General features: G+C 33.3%; 1 protein-coding gene across 7 annotated transcripts in view; it reads right to left on the reverse strand.

Moving 5' to 3' along the window:
- Positions 1-6470: 6470 nt before the first annotated feature.
- Positions 6471-16420, reverse strand: part of SKIP (Shal K[+] channel interacting protein) — a 170556-nt gene continuing 160606 nt past the window's right edge. For 2 of the 7 annotated variants that reach the window (XM_068775046.1, XM_068775045.1), the window contains exons 6-13: positions 16083-16241; positions 14729-14785; positions 10577-10643; positions 9159-9682; positions 8873-9065; positions 8424-8596; positions 7975-8344; positions 6471-7882 (exon numbers count right to left, since the gene is read on the reverse strand). In XM_068775046.1, coding sequence (XP_068631147.1) covers positions 7422-7882; positions 7975-8344; positions 8424-8596; positions 8873-9065; positions 9159-9682; positions 10577-10643; positions 14729-14785; positions 16083-16241 — 2004 coding nt within the window. In that variant the 3' untranslated portion in view covers positions 6471-7421. Of the gene's footprint in view, positions 7902-7974; positions 8345-8423; positions 8597-8872; positions 9066-9158; positions 9683-10576; positions 10644-14728; positions 14786-16082; positions 16242-16420 lie in introns of all 7 variants that reach the window. The other 5 variants (XM_068775047.1, XM_068775049.1, XM_068775048.1 and 2 more) reach the window with 5 other exon arrangements.

The raw sequence follows: 16420 nt of genomic DNA on the forward strand, positions 1-16420 counted from the left end.
TATTACATAGCTGCATTCTGAAGCATTAATTCCGAGCGAATGGTGTTCCGCCGCCGCAGGTAGCCGCACTGAAAGCAATAACTAAAACGACTAACAACTTATTTGAAAAGGCGTTTAAACTTGCGCGATTTTTCATAACTCCAAGCGAGCGGACGTCGACAGTGACCCGAACTTTTGAAGCCTTTGTTCTTATGTTTCTATTTAGTTTTCGTTTAGTTTAACGTACAATGTGCAGATTGGAGACATTTTAAAAGAGATTTATTAAAAATAAAGTTTTCTTCTACAATCGTTTGCCTGCGTAAAAAATGCATATTAGAAATGTATATCTTTTTTCTTATAAATAAATACTTTTTTTTGGTATAAACATACACAATTTCAACATAATTACGTTTATTCGATGCTACAATAAAGCTCTTTGTTCTCGTTTTTAAATAATATTAAAGCTCTTTGTTCTATGATGGATAATAAATCGTATATCCACTCGACAAGTTTTTATTTAAAGTTTATAAACTGGAAGAAGCAATCAAAATACGTCTCATATAAGACACCAAGTCGAAGCGTAAAGCCTTGCTATTAACCATGAGTTTGCTGCAAACGTTCGTTACTAAATAAATCACCTTTATCCGTTAAAAATAGTAATATTTTATCCTATATTTTCATAAAGTATTCATTCTTCTTTCGCATTCAACCTTTCGTTTTGATCACACACTATGTTTTACGTATGCTACAGGTATTTGGCAGGCTATATGCGAGAGCTCAGCTCAAGGTCGACACACCACAGGACTTCTTACAAAATTCTCCGTTATAACCAAACTGCCTAAAAATTCCATCTCACGCATCTGATAAGCGGACATGTGTACTGCAACAGTACTGAGATCGTTTTAAAGTAATCGACAGCGACGCCTGTCCACGTGACGACTCGAATGTACGCACCTCTCAACACCTACTCAGACACCGTTCCCGATTTGAATCCAAAAGACGTAATCACGTAATCATTTGCAAAAACCTTGGTATACCAACTCGCTAGAATGTTTTGAGTAGCTGTCAGGCAACTGACAAATAAATCTCAGGGTACGTAACGTACTAAAGCGCTTACGCTACGCCTTCAAATAATATAAAAGACAATTGTATTGGATTTAGTAATATTATAATATTTTTTTTATACGCATAAATTTTATTTTCATACGTAAGCACTAAATCGTACTTACCGTTATCCATAGGAAAATCTTTCTACTCCTAGCTTCTCATAGAAGAAAGAAGCTAGAAATAAATTATACATTGTGAGCTATACACCCCGGCGATACAAATTATGTTAAATAAAAAAACAATCCATCCCTTTTGGTCAACTCGCATATCTCAGTAAGTTATTTTGTTGGTTTTGGTATAAAATTCAGCATTGTAGTATATTACAATAACAGACTAAAAACAAAACAATAAAATTTCAGAATAAATACCAATTTTAAAATGAATCATATTCTATTATGATAGATAAATCCCTTAAAACATTTTCCGTTACCTCTAAGTAGCTTAAACTTTATATAAAGGATGTTCAAAACTAAGAGAAAATTGAGTAAGTGAGTTGAGGGAGTAAATCTTAGTTTGAATATCATATCCGAAATGTTAATTGCATTAGGAACGCGATAAGCCAGTGTCAAAGTGCTAAAAGCAAAGTTGGAACTTTCTTGTCCTCCCGCGAATTGCATTCAACGTTTTACTTGAACAGAATCCAAAGGGTAAAATCTACTTTTGACGTAAGTGATTTACAAGTGCGCAGAAGCACATTTGTAACGAGGAAATTGTTTGAATTTTGATATCATTAAGGATACTGAATTGTCTGCATTGTGATATCGTTCTTAAACATTGTATCATTGAACACTGGTTATTAACATTTATTTTGAAAAGTACGTAATTTTTTACGCGTTGCAGAAGTCTTGATAGTACACATCGCTGACGGCTGTCGACGAACAGATATTGAGATTAATGGTGTGAATTATTATTATTTTAGTTATATGTTGTCGACAGCTGGACGTAGGCTTTCCCGATAATTAATTTCCAAAACGATATGTTGAAAGCGCCCTACATTCTCTATGTTCCGACGACCTTACAAGATAGTTTGTCTGCCTTGTGTGTAGAAAAACTAAACTGTGCTATATAGAATGGAGTGTTTTTAACACCGTGTACAGATATATCAACTAAGTCAATGGCGGATGAATGATAATAAATGCTTTTCAATAAAATTAAACCTGATAGATGGCATTATGCTGATGTCTTAATATATAAAATACTAAATTTATAAAAAAAATATATCATTTTTACGCTTATAACTCAAAACAGAAAGGAATAAAAATCAAACAAAATATTATCTGTACAAAATAAAGATTAGGCAAGGTGTTAGAAATAAGTCCACTTATGACTTGTTAATGAGAATTCTTAGAAAAATGCGGTAGGTGAGGAGTCCAAACAGCATACGTGATAATAAAATGCAAAGTGGTTTATTTAAAAACATTGCTTGTTTGTGTTACGTTGTTGTAATATAAAGATTTTTATATTTCTCAGAACAGATTCTTTATCGTATCAAAAATATTAAGAAAATAGAACGAATGTAGTACAAAATAATTTTAATTTCACGTAAATTACTTTTATAAAACCCATTAGTATCTGAATACTATAATCCAACGTAAAAATATATCAGGAATTACATTTTTAAACAGTATTTGTAAACCTATTTCGGAAGAGAATTATGTTTTCGTTTTAAATGTAGACACATTAGTAAATATACAAAACATTTTAATTAAATGTAAGTAAAAATTTGAAGCCAGAAAAGTTTTTACACACAAAATATATTTCATTGATCTATGTTTTTCACAAGGAAAGTTCTCGATTGTTCTTTCCACTGCTTTTTATTACAGAACATAGTAGCGTTTATACAGTGTTTCCTGGGTGTTCCCTTTGCTATACTTTCAGATATTGTAATAAATTCTAAACAGGAAATATATAGTCGTCGTCGTTTCAGCCCATAGACGCTCACTGCAAGGCATAAGCCTTCCTGAAAGAATTTTATAAGGATACAACATTATCGCCATGGTTGGCAGGCGAGTCGGCGATCGCAATTTGGTATGGAAACCTTTATAATGAATACACAAAGTGTGAATTACATAAGATTGTATCCCGGGAATTGAACCCGCGACCTACGATCAAAACTCAGTCCTCTACCGCTACACAATGTCTGCTCATCAAGATATGTATAAATTAAGAATATATTTGATTACATTATACTATATCTAGTATTTTTGGGGTCCCCAATTATAAGATAGTAATAATATAAATAATAAATACTTCAAAAAAAAAAATTTTTATCTAAGAAACTTTTTCTGTGTTCTGTTCCGATGCTCTGTGGGATTTACTATCACTTTTGAACGATTGTGGAGGAATTTACATTGGATATCATTTGAAAAATGGCAATTTATATATTACAGGTCTCTCGTATAAATATTTCGAACTATTCACCCGTCAAAAGTATTTTTATTGAAAAGAAAAACATTTACATTTTAAATGTAAAACCCTGTTATATAAAGGCGATGTTTTCGTGAAACAATTATTAAAACAAACAAGTATATATTTTATAAGGTAAGCAGTGTTGCTATAAAAACAAAAATTAATTACTTTGTGCTCAGTAGACAGGTAAACAAGAAGGAACACCCGCGACGTCCGATCAGAAACCTTGGTGGATGCCGCTATTTTTAAACGTGTTTATAAGCAGGCGGTTGCTCTTCGAAAAGAAGCCTTATTAAATCTTTATTTTATTATAACAAAATTTTTAAAAATGCACTGATTTCCACTACTCTGATCTTTGAAAATTCTTCTTATGAAATTCAAAAATTGTTTATTCATATTACGATGGATTACACCTTCTTTGGACGTCAAGTTTCATTACCTGTTCGAATGAATTATCTCAGATCTGGGAAAAACAGGTGAAATGACATGCCCCACAGTGGGATTATTTTAAATAAAATATATACATTTAACACACATTAATATGGTCATGAATTCATTTACAGAGTTGTAACTCTTACCACACAAATATTCTTTGACAATTTAAATTTAGAACGTTTTCGTGGCCAGGTCCATAGATTGAAGATTTGATACGCACGTGTACAATTAATTGTATTACAATTTACCACTAAATTGTTGGTATTTTTAATTTATTTGATCAGAAAGTATTTCTCGCTTCGTCAAGGTCTTTAATTGCAAGAATTTCTATGAAAATTTGAAGTTAGCATTAAAACTTTACCAACTCGAGTGAGCCTGTCGAATCTGGCTCAAATAAAATTTTTGAACTGTAGACGACAACTGTACTGTTTGAAACATTTGGAAAGGCCTATGTCTTGAAGTTAATAAATTATATTCAATACGAACATTAGACCTAGTAAATGATAATATGAATATATAAAATAATTCTTGTGACATTATTTTAATAATTGTGGAGCGTTATTACTGGCCACCACGGTCATGACAACTTTTAGTGTTGACTTATTATTGTTCATTTTAATCAAAATTCGAATGTCGATTTGAATTCGGATGCGGACAGTTGGATAATCGCTTTCTATATTGTTGGGTCAATCATTTTAAATAATCTCTGTAACATATACACCAGATAGATCATAACTGGCTTTATATTATTTCGTCAATGAAGAATGGCAAATATAAGCATGGCTTCCAACTATCACACCCATAATATGGATAATTGCATATTTTTGTTGAAAGTGTAATTGAAATATTCTTTTTTAAAACAAATGTTGCAACCAAGAGAAACTTAATTATAAATTAATGCAATTACGTAAGTTGCAAGAAAAGTTAAAATTAATGAGTTTAATTAAGACTTCCGATACCTTGTAGGTTTTATCACTTTTGGAATTCATTTCGTAATTTGTGGTTCATAAAATTGGAATTTACTGCTTATTAAAAACTAGTAAATTCCTCCAGTACTGCCGCACTTTTACGAGCACGCTCGTAAAATATCTCTTTCATAAACTATTTACACTATTTCTCAAAGTTGTCACTATTCTTTTAAACGTTGTTTATTTATTTATAACATAATTTCATTTCTTTAGGCAATTGTCAGGTTTTTATTACCGAACGTAAATTGTAAAAAGGAATAAAACGTAGTTGGACATTGTGGATGAAAACAATGAAACACTCATAAATTTTTGGATTTATTTATTTAGAATCCATGTCTGTAGAACTGTAAACTTACACATAAAGTCGGTTTTAAAAAAATATAAATATGGCTACAAAAAGAACAGTCGCTGCGTAATGTGAGTAACACAATCAAATGAAAATATATTTTATATAGCTTAATTATAATAATCACAATCATAAGGAAATTAAAATTAGACCGTTAGTGTTAACAGGGGCCATCAATCTACCGAGGCATCAGAAACAATTATATAAATAAATTATTTTTCAACATTAATTTCGATAAAGTATTAATTATTGAATATACAATAATCGTCAAAAGAAATATGTTCTATCTACAATATACAAGTAACAAACATTTATCTATATACATTTAATAGTTCGGACTAGTTCACGATCATAGTCAAAAATTGTTTGATGAATTTTTTAAATACATAATTTACAAATGGAAACACTACAGGACGTAGCTCCGTCTAATTTTTATGAGATTTCCCAAACTCTGTATATATGATTGCTAATTAGTACAATTGTTATACGAACGTAAGTATAATAAAGAGCTACAGTGCAATCTAAATTATTCAATCGTCATTTACAAATTAATTAACATCTCAAAACAAGTGTATTTATTTAAACAACTTCTATGAAAAGCTATTCCTTTTGTAAAACAATTGAATGTCAAAACATAATTGTGCATAGAATTTAAAATCTACGACGATGACAGAAATTCGCAAAGTATGTTTACAGACATGTCCACAACATCAGAGATTAGCAAAAGTAGCGAATAAATGCAAAATTATCGTTAATTATTACCAAATATCGGGAATATTATGGTGAAATTCAATTTCACTCCACACCTAAGTACTATCTCTGTACATGCGGAACGCCGCATAAAGCTCTCTTAAAAAAATTACAAAAAAATTTAACATACAATAATTAACCTATCTATTTCAATTATTTACAATTATTGCTATTGAAAATGCGCTTTCAACGCTTAATTTAGTTTCCTACATACAATGGGCTTATTGCCTTCATTATAATTTATGGTTAAATGCAACTTGCATAAATATTACTTTAAACATACATAAATGAAAGTAAGCAGTTCGAAGTTTTGCAACTGTTTTAAATTCAAATCAAATATCCATTACAATAATTGTTTTTTTTTTTAATTTTATCGGACATTTAAAAATCATGTCGAGTAAAAAATTATTTACTTTAAAATTATACAAATTTGAACATAGAATGAAACTGTAAATTTATTATTATTATATTTTAAAAAATGAAGTTTAATTCTTATGATATTAAATATTTTAAGTAGTGCGTCAGGTATTAAATTTTAATAACATCAATTTCTCATTCAAATACAAAAGGCAGTGTTCACAGTGGTCGTACTTTGCAAATAATTTATTCTCTTAAAATTTGATTCATATTAAGAAATTTTATATAGTTCCGTATTATACTAAGAAGAAATATGATATTATTTTACATATACCCGGATATGATACAATGACGTATTTATATTTTGCTTGATCTGGTTACAAATGTAATTTATTGAAAACTATTGGACAGGCCGCATGCAGGACAAGATATATATTTGAAACTTTTAAAGCTGATCAGACAAAGTATTCAGTCTTATTTCTAAATCTATTAATGCTATTAGTGATTTAGTGTATTTTTTCAAGCGTTAAACATTCCCTGCTCTGTTGTTGTAACAGATGCGTTTAGTCGATTTAATTTTAAGGTTAGTAAAGGCCGTTGCGTACAGGTCGATATTTCAGTAAATTCATTACCGTTTTAATTAGTACACGATATTTTTTTTTAAATGTACCAGTTAATATTACGCCAATATATGATGAAAATTATAAGCCATTCATTATAAAATAACTAACTTTTGATAATGCTTGTGTCACAATCAAAGCAGGTAATCTTTCACAGAAAAATATTGTTATTTAACAAACATCATAACATTTCTCTAAAGACAAGTATACAATTAAAGGTATATAAAAATGCTACAATAACTTTGTGCCTAACTAGTTATTACTATGAATCGGAAAGTAAAGACATCGAAAACAGTTACTTCACTTTTAGCACGAAAATTATACGGAATCGGAGGAGTGTCATTAGGTTTCGGTCAGTGCTGCGGGTTCGCAGTGTGGTGCGGGCGGCGGCGCGGGGTGCGCTCGCGCCCGCGCTAGCGTCTAGGCAAGCGCGGGCGCGGAGGGCCGAGCTCAAGTACGATGTGGATGTGCAGAACTCAGAGAGGAACTACTCACACCAGAATCGCTGCTCTTCTCAGACGCACACGGCTCCCCTCCAGCTACGAACTTCACGACGTTCAGCTTATGATCAGTTTCGCAAGTGTCATCCCTCGCGCCCCCTGGGAGACCTCCACTGCGAGCGACAGCCCTTTCCGCACCTGAACCCGGGTAGCGCTCGATTCTATCGCATTCTGCTTCATCAGGCTGCCTCCGCCTAATAGAACGCTTCACCTGAGGCGCCGGATCAGGGGGCCGGTGAGATGGTTCGTCCGCTCTGTGCACTAAAGGCGAAGTACGAACCCTAACGCCGCCTACACCAACCCCGCCTTCATAACAACCGGAATCGCGTGGAAACTGCCTGCGCCCAAAGGGAGAATCGCCGCCTTCGGAGCTGGATCCACCGCCTTCGGCTTCCCCGTCACCTTCGCCACCTTGTCACAGAACAAAATTCTTATATTATCGACCAGAATAACTAACATGTAACATAATGAGTATAATTCGTTTAATTTGTAATTAAACTCACATTCAAGCTGGTGCAGCAGCTGTACAGCGGCCAGAATACGGGTTCGATGATCAGGAGTCATGATGCCTAGATAATCAAGGTCCGATGGCTCGATCTCTTTGAACAACTCGATATCTTCGTAGCCGTTTCTAGCGAAAGCCAAAGCATACTCAGGTAAATCTATCCTTTTAAGCAGTTCCTCTACAGTTCTTGGTCGGGTTTCCCAGAGTCTTTCGCGACTTTTACACCACTTAGGCGCCCTAGATCTCAAAGTATCTCTGTCGGAGAGCACTTCGACATTCGCAAATTTGAAATTTCCAACTTTGTTGTTTAACACGCCGCGCCAAATACCGGAAGCGTTCATGTTGATCACTTCGATGATATCTCCTTTCTGTTGACAAAGTGTAGGTTGTTACAGTGTGGTTCAACAAATTGTTATACGCGGAAAGAATGGTAGTAAATTACGTTACCTTGTATCTCAAAGCATCTTTCTCATAAATATTGGGCACGTAATCGACGAGCGCTCGAGCTCGGCACAGCATTTGCGGCACTAGTAAACTCCGCCCGGCCGGACTTAATTCTATGTTTTCTTCTGCCGAGAGAGATGAGTGATTACTACCGGCGCGAACCAATGCCTGAGTGCCTGTACATAAATATTTGTACGCTTAGCGACTCAAGTGAACACAACTTTATTTTTACACGTTAAAACACCAAATACCTGTAAATACATCTCGGTATGACTGTTCATAGAAGAGTTATATATATTTTAAATGAAAATGGGCACAGTAAATGAATGATACATACAAAACACATAAGCTGGAAGTAAAAATTAGGGCGTTATGGTACAAAGAAAGGAAAGACAAACTTATTTACAAACATTTATATTAACATCGACAAATAACTCAATAAATCCACTCACTACTGCCTGATCCGCTGGGGAGACTTTCAAATGAACTATTAGAACACGGGAAAGCCTGATCTGCACTCGTTCTTCTATCGGTGGAATCCGGACCCCTCTCTTGCCTTAATCTTGAGATTTTCCTTTGGACATCTTGCCTAAGTCCTCTTACTTTCCCAGCTAAATTAGATACCCCTTCACACTCCTCGGCCGACTGCAATTATAAATTCATAATTTGATAGGTTTTAATAAAGGAAACGACTTCATTCCGAAATCATTTATTCACCAGATGTTAATGTACAAATACCTTATGCACGGTGGCTATGTGTTGGGAATCAGTTTCACTCTCTTGGTCTTCATAGTCGGACGACGCGGGTGACAGAGGATCGATTCCTATCCGGTATCCTGACATTTGGCGGTAACCTCTTCTGTTATCCCGTTCGGAGCGGCTGGATTCCAACGAAATTCCCGATAATCGCGAACCAATCGATTGTATGTCGGATGCGGCGTAATCCCCGCTTTCGCGATCCCTAGCTGTGTGGAGAGGGATGACCGTAGTCGGGTAGGGACCGCTTTGGGGAATTATTAATCCGCGTCGAGGGGCCCTCGCTAAACTGATGTCACCGGCACTCCTGAGCGATATCACGCCTTCTCCCCTAGACTCGTTCCTGAGATTGAGTGTGAAACAAACTCTTCCATTTTGAAATGTCGCTGCGGGCGTTCCTCCGCCCATGAGAAAATCTTCAGGATCGCTCTCATACGGCGGTTCGTCATACCAATGCCCTCTCCCGGATAGACCACGGGCTTCGTCGTCGTACATATAAGTGTCGTCTGCAAACGAGTAATCAATTAACTTTCGAAAGTAATTTAGCTTTGTAACTGTGCAAATAAAAATTTGTACGTGCAAACAAAATTGCAAAAAAGTTTACCGTTAAAATGCCCCTTCCACAATATGGCGGTTTCACTTACAACACTGCGGTTCAAGCTGTGTACGAACATCGGAAAGCCGTGCGTGGTTGATGCAACATATTTCAAAACAACATGCACTCAGCATTTTTCGCAACCAAAATATCTTGATGGATGAAGATGAATTCACGAGAGGTTTATATTTATTTTATTTTTTTGGTTTTTTTTCCGCTTGTTAGCGCTGTAATCGTTTTTATTTTTTAAATGGCTTCTTTTAAACATTCGTATTAAAAATGAATTTATTAAAATAATGTAAAACAATGAATGACAGATGCACATCGAAAGCGTTTCAAAAGTCATGGTACCGAACGACAAATCAATGACAACAAGTAAGCATTCCGCAAAAATTTTCCAAATAAAGTGCCAAAACAACGTGCAAGCAACATGCTCCTGTTTAGGCTTTGATGTAATTGTTGTTCAGATATGGCATTTTGAGATTTAGAAAAGGCTTAAATATTAAGGTAAACAACGTTCAAAAAAATAAAAGATTGTTTTTTTTTACTTCCAATTGTTTTCAAAATGCCATAAAAATAAACGTCGTTGTTTAACATAAAATAATAATATTAAATATTTTACAACATTTATAATATATATTTATTACATTATTTTATTCCCCAATCAACTGAGTTGTCATATTATTTAAGAATAAAACATTTAAAAACACAATTTATTAACTTTAGCATTATATACAAATTTATGCAACTCAGGACGAATGGCTTCAAATGTATAAATGTACTATAAAAAATGTGTGCAACTAACCTCCAAATGGCCCTCGGATACCATCCCTTCCCATGTTCATGAGGCCGTGTCTTATGTCCCTCAAAATCTGTAACAATAAGACGAAGTTAATATCCATCTTATGAACTTAATGATCCTTCGAATTTAATACTTGTAACTTTGTTTAAACTGGTCAAATTTTACGCGAACGGAAAATTGTAGTATAGATATTAATAATTATTAAGGTAAAAATTACCAGTTTTTAATTTTTGTAATTATTTTCAATTAATGTAGTTGATAGAACTGTTTAAAGTTATGTAACACAGAGTGATAGATTGAAAATCTTTAAAGGGGTGAATATATTTTTGTTGTCAATTAATATATCGTACAACCTTTCCAAATATTAATGATTACAGAAATAATAAGTAAACTAATGGTAATATGGTAAGAAAAAGAGACTATGTACCACCAGAAGTTATAGGACCGTTGTTTTCCAATAGATTTTTTGAGTGATCATTTTATACAGTAACATTCTACCTTTTAAAACTTCTACACCTACAGCTAATCATTAAGACACGCATATTAAAACTTATTATTAATATTAAATAATTTTTGTTACGTTTTTTGTTGGTTATATGTTATTTTTTTTTGCTACAAAAGTGAAAAGGTTATGTGTTGTATGTTATTTTTTTACGAAATATGTTGGTAACATTATAAACAAAATATTGAATAATTTCATTATTGTCTTTAAATGTTCTATTTTAAATCGTATATTCCCATTCTTAAAATTTTACTTAAATACTAACCTCTGTGCTGCACACTAGGTAGTTAGCGGTACAGTGATTCCGGTCACACTGTATTAATTATGGAATTGTAATAATTTTTATTTTATGTGCTCAGCAAGAGACATTAATAAAATGTAAGACGTGTGTGTTCCAGCTCGACAGTGTGAAAAAGTCAATTTTAAGGAGTAAAGTATTTCTCGTTTTCCGATAAAGTTAATCAAATTCGGTTAATAATTTTACTTAGTAGAAATATATCTATAGAAATATATCTGTAAGTTCTTTATATTCGTACTTGTTCGTTCAAATCAATCTTGACATTGGTTTCCATGATGAAACAGGGCAGAAACGTTTTTATAACCAAAATATATAAAAGGTATACCCGATTTAAAGCATTCGCGTACTTGACAATAAATTTTCAAAAGCGGCAATAAAACGACCACTTTTACGTAAGTAGAAAAGTATTGAACATTAAGTTAATTTATGCACGTTTGTTTCCGAGACGGCTGGCAAAGTACATGGAAGGGATTTGCGTTTCGTTTTATTTAAGGAAATGAGGTACGGTGCGTAGAAGAACGAAACGGAGGTTTTTGTTCGAGAAGGATCGCCAGTCGAAACGGCCAGTTTTACGTCTTGATTATTTGAAATGAGTTATTGTATCAGAAATAATTAAGTGATTCAGAGATTTTATATATTTCTTTAAAACAAAAAAAAAAACAAGTATAAAGTTATTCGTCCTTTGTGCAGTCTATATTGAAAGATAAAAAAAACAAAAAAACCTCGTGGGCACGCCCACTACAAGGCACAGACCCTGTTCAAAGATATCTATCGGGGATTCACCATAATCGTGACACTTGTCAGGCAGGTTGGCCGATTGCAGTGTGATGTTTACGGTACGCAGATGATGCTACTGCTTCCTCTGGAAATTTGTTTGTGAGCAGTGGCAATACTATATAATTAATGCACAAATTGTATACCGGGAATCAGACCCGCGACCTATGATTGCAAGTTTTTTACTCCGCTGCTGGGCTACCACGCATTGTATTATTGCTGTGTATTGTAGTCACCAAGATATATTAGTGACGTCGGCAAAGCTAACTTCGTACTTTAAAAAATATTACAGAGGCTATTTATCCAAAATATGCAGTGATATCTCGTTATTTAAAAGGTTCATGTTAGTTATTTACTAATAAATTTCTGTTAACAACAAAATATTTAATAATTTTGCACGCAATGAAAAACCTTAAAAGTATGCCATGATTTATATTAATCGTACACGCATTAAATGTTGCAAAAAATAAAAAAGGAAGTAAATTTCTTAGGAAAGTAAAGAGCGCGGTGAATTTGTAGTGAATACTGATACCGTCAACAAAAAAAAATCAATGATCCGACCGACTCACTGCCTAATTTTTAATAACCCGCATTAGGTACCGGCTCGTGCGGTGAATGGCTGATTGCGGTCGTAAAATTTCAATATTCTCCATCACGGAGCGGTAAGATCTCATAGTTTTACGAGCGATCGAAATGTCGGGCACATTTCGAACCAAGGGCTTCCGAAGTTTTGAAGGGAAGCGATACAACTGTTCGTAATAGGCTTAGCTCGAGATTAGGGCGCGATTGGACTTCGGGTCGATTCGCACGTCGAATGCGCGAGCCATTCGAAACATTGTCAGCTGTCGCTCATATCACTGTCATTCGAACATAAGAATTCAAACTTGTAGTAAGAACTGGATGCAAATTATCCTTTTAGAAATCTATGGAGAAGGCTTATGTGCTGCAAGGATCTGCTTCCGCTGAAATGGTGATTGTAATGAAAACTTTTGTCGGGAGAAAATGTTATATGCTATATCAATGTCTTCTTCTAGTTGCTATTGCAATGTCTTCACAATGTACCAGTCTATAACACAATGTGTTCTCCGATCTAACGGCTTGAATTTAAAGGGCTACAAATAATGCAAGCGACAGACGGAAATAGTCATAATTATATCCGTACGATGATGGTTATACTATTCTTAACAAATACCGCATATTTAATTACTACAACTTTTAATTTTCTTACTGACAATGACGATGTTTATACGCTTCTAATTTCCGCGTATACACATTAAACATGATGTTCTGTAATCGATGTATGTTCTACATTTAAAAGGAAATAAAAAATATGTTAAAATCAACGCAACGAGTTGATGAGTTTTAACGCTACAAACATAAAATCGATAATTAAAATAGGGTTATATATATTCGCATCAAATTTTAACAATTGTTTATATTTTTAAAATAGAAGCATGTTATTCGTATAAAATAGATATTATCGTAAATAATCAGAAGTAATTGGCTCGTCGCATTCCGAAACATTTAACATTAAATCTATTTCAGAACGATCACTTTATTTATTGATTACTTTTGAAATAATTTAATAAATTTTGGTATCAAAAATACTGATCGACGCAGCTTTTAAACGACAATAAAAATTGCATCGCATTAATTATCAAAGCCGACAATTTTACAGCGAACTACCAAATGCGTAAGGATTCAATAGTAACTATATTTCTGAAACTTTTCAAGTTTCCGCGTAGTTCTCTATAAAATTATTCAATAAAGTATCGGTAAAATGATAAATTAAATTAATAAATCGGTAATGTCGTTTTCAGGCTATGGCGTGACGAATAGACACAGAGAATCATTTTATATGTAAGAATATAATTTTAACATATATGCAGGTTAAAAATATGACTTCAATTATGTCCTATATTAAACACAAACTGCGTACTAAAGCTACTTTCTTTAAATTATAATAATAATAATTCTCGTTTATTTTATAATGAAATTTATTTGATAGACGTTAAGTCGTGTATTAATTAAAAAAACTGTCTAAGATTAATTACGGCAACCTACAATCGCAATACAGTAATATGTTATCTTTGTTAATAAAATACATGCAATGAGACATGTTATCTCAATATCTTAAATCACCAGCGCAAATGTACCGATCCGATTACAAAATTTAATATAAAATATATAAGATAGTCATACGATAATATCATTAGTTCAAGTCAGCTGAAAGAAGCCCACTGAAAGGTTTATGTCTCCCCCAAAGATAGCGACAATGCCCAGTCTTACGCCGCTCGCATCCAGCAATTTAATAGGTCTTGATTATGTCGTCCGTCTACCTATTGGGAAACTTCCCACACCGCGTCAATCGAATCCTGATTGCCACTCGAGAACCTTTTGACTCTAACGGTCGTTGGATGCACAAGCAATGTGCCACGCCTACTGCCGGTTCAACCGAGCAATTCTTTCAGCTATTTCGGAGAATTTGTTTAAGTTTTTATCACTCACTATTAAATTGAACGAAGTCACTGTTCATTTCGCGATTTAACATAAATACAATATAACTGTTTGAAAACATTACCTCCTCCTGTTCCCTCGCTAGTTTGTCCTTTTTCTTCATAGCTTCTTGAACTTTCAACTGCAACAAACAAAATATTATTTATTATTTAATACTTATATGTTGTAATATTACAGTCGTCAATACAAAAAAAAAAGAAATGTGAAATATAGGGAGGAGTTTAAAAGAAATATCCTTCAAATATTCTAGTAACGAATACATTTACTAATAAATTAATAAGCAATTTTAATCAGAGAATGTGTTTTATATATAAAGTAAAAGAAAATTTAATTTTCAATTTAAATCAAAATCTTAGACATGCAAAATAACCCGGTGTTAATTACATAAAAATAGCTGTGGAAGAAAATTTATAGTTACAAAAAATAAACAATGTCAGTAAACCGGTAAAAAAACAAGAAATATAATAACATGTTCATAAACACATCAAAAATGTCGGATAATATAACTAAAACCATTTTTCAAGCATGCAAATGAAATGGCGTGCAAAATCGTGCTGTGAATATTCTTTCGTGCATGTGCGAATTTATGTGTACACAAATATTAAACTATTCAACATTATAATTAAAAAACAGCCTTTATTTACAAAATTGATCTGGAATAATAAAAGATTTAGTCCTAATCATTTTAAAATCCACCTCCTAGTGTTTGAGCATTCCGAAAAAACATCAAAGCCAAAACATTGATATTGAAAAATTTTGAATTTTGATACTGTTACAACTCTGTTGGCAAAATAAACTGATAAATAATCCCACACAAAATACGCTTAATCATTTTTAATTTTAATAGAGTAACTTTTTAAAATGTATTAAAGCAGAATAAAGCAATTATACCCATTGCTACATCTTGCGAAATAAACTAATACTAAAATTCGATATGAGCAAATTTATAATATGTATTAGGCATTACTATAAGCAGTACGTGTGTTACACACGACGTATTATGCCGTATAATCTTATTATTTATAGCATTGAATGAATTTTGCCATCCAGAGCATAACAGCAATTTTCCTGCTCGTGGCTTATAAGACATTTGTTTGTGTCGTAATACATGTAAATTTTAGTAAATTTGTTTTTTAAATTCAAAATTAATATTTAAAAAAAATTAGTATATTTTTAATGCTTCTATAATTTAGTAATCGATATATAATACCTACATGAAAGTTCTATATTTTACCTCTGTTTTTTTCTAATGATAAGAAAGCTATTCTAGAAACATCTAAAATTCTTGAATTAATATTTTCTAAAAGCAACACGTGTCTATATATTTTAGTGAGTTATATTTCTAACAGCTTTAGTATTTATTTAACGACACAAACACCGTCTTTTAAACACACGTAGCAGGAAGTAATCTGGCTCACCCTATGTATAGTCTCTTCAAAGGTGTTTGGTTGGGCGGCATTCATTTGTAAAAAGCGGAGGCGGTCATAGTCTCTCGGGTCAACCATGGACCTCAAGGCCGTGTCAGGGCCAGGTCCTAGGCCCAGGCCACTTTGAAGCACGCTGTCCGGAGTGTCGACCTGAGGGAAAGTTGTCACAGGTAATGTAATTTATAGAGGCGTTGAAACCAGATTGTCAACGTTTCATCGCTTTGTACCTTCCTCATTGTGAATGTTCAACGCATTTGATGTTTCAACTTTCTGCAGAAATAACAGACATTGTTAGTGAAAGTTGCGAACTACACTCGACGGAACGAGCG

Source organism: Battus philenor, unplaced genomic scaffold (assembly GCF_028537555.1).
Source record: "Battus philenor isolate CCGP_79_NKW_IND1 unplaced genomic scaffold, ilBatPhil1.0.hap1 SCAF_8, whole genome shotgun sequence".
NCBI classification, from domain to species: domain Eukaryota; kingdom Metazoa; phylum Arthropoda; class Insecta; order Lepidoptera; family Papilionidae; genus Battus; species Battus philenor.